The 1,211-nt window shown below is 51.2% G+C and overlaps 1 protein-coding gene across 1 annotated transcript in view; it reads left to right on the top strand.

Moving 5' to 3' along the window:
- Positions 1 to 1,037, top strand: part of sra1 (steroid receptor RNA activator 1) — a gene marked incomplete at its 5' end in the record, with an annotated part of 3,150 nt that extends 2,113 nt beyond the window's left edge. The window contains 2 exon segments of the mRNA XM_014032833.1: positions 31 to 139; positions 226 to 1,037. Coding sequence (XP_013888287.1) covers positions 31 to 139; positions 226 to 638 — 522 coding nt within the window.
- Between the last annotated feature and the right edge of the window lie 174 nt (positions 1,038 to 1,211).

The following is a 1,211-nucleotide window of genomic DNA, read 5'->3' on the forward strand; positions in this document are numbered from 1 at the left end:
GCTAACAGTTGACCTTTGACCTCCTCTCAGGTCCAGGTGTGTAATGAAGTGGCAAAGAGGCTCCGCCTCCTGGAGGACAGCTGGAGGACAGGTAAACTCAGCCTACCTGTCCAGAGACGCATGGACACCCTGTCCCAAGGTAACCTGTCTCACTTCCTGTCTCCTGACACACCTGTTCACCTGAACACCTGTCTGAACACCTGTCTGAACACCTGTGTCTCTCAGAGCTGCAGGCGGGTCACTGGGACTCAGCTGATGAGGTCCATCGCTCCCTGATGGTGGACCATGTGACCCAGGTCAGCCAATGGATGGTCGGAGTCAAACGACTCATCGCAGAAACCAGAAATCTGAGTCCAGAACTCCTGAGACCACTTCAGAACTTAACAAGACCAGAGTCTGCTGAACCAGCTGAGGGCTCGAAAAAACCAGACCAGGACCCTGTGGATCCAGACCAGGACCCTATAGATCCAGTCCTGAGCTCTTTAGAACCAGTCCAGGACCCTGTAGAACCAGTCCAGGACCCTGTAGAACCAGTCCAGGGCCCTGTGGATCCAGTTCAGAACCCTGTAGAACCAGTCCAGGACCCTGTAGAACCAGTCCAGGACCCTGTGGATCCAGTTCAGGACCCTGTAGAATAGTCTGGGACTCTATAAAACCTGACCTGAAACTGGACTTGGATCAGTTGGTCTCTGGGTTTTTAGTTCCAGCTCTTTGGAGCCCAAACAAACTGGACTTTTTAAACTTCTGCAGCTTCTGGATTCGGACCTTCAACACTTCAGCTGTCTGTCAGTCTTTAGGTTCTGAGGTTTTGAGGTGCAACTAACCTGGAACAGAAGAGCCAGTCTTCAGCTTTACCCTGGACTCTGTGGACCTTGGACTTTGTGGACTCTGTTGGTGCTGATAAACCGTCAGCAGATTTATGGTGCACCTCTAGTTTAGACCCCGATCCTAATCCGGATCCAGTGGATCCTGGACCAGTTGCTCACCTGTCTGCAGTGAAGTTGTTGGTTTGTAGAAAATAAATCTGTTTTCTCTTAGTCTGTCTCTGAGTCTGTGAGTCTCTGAGTCTCTGAGTCTGTGAGTGTCAGAGTCTCTGGTCTCTGAGTCTGTAAGTCTCTGGTCTCTGAGTCTGTGAGTCGGTGAGTCTGTAAGTCTCTGGTCTCTGAGTCTGTGAGTCTGAGTCTGTGAGTCTGTGAGTCTCTGAGTCGGTG

This window comes from Austrofundulus limnaeus, unplaced genomic scaffold, assembly GCF_001266775.1.
Source record: "Austrofundulus limnaeus strain Quisiro unplaced genomic scaffold, Austrofundulus_limnaeus-1.0 Scaffold1549, whole genome shotgun sequence".
In the NCBI taxonomy this organism is placed as follows: domain Eukaryota; kingdom Metazoa; phylum Chordata; class Actinopteri; order Cyprinodontiformes; family Rivulidae; genus Austrofundulus; species Austrofundulus limnaeus.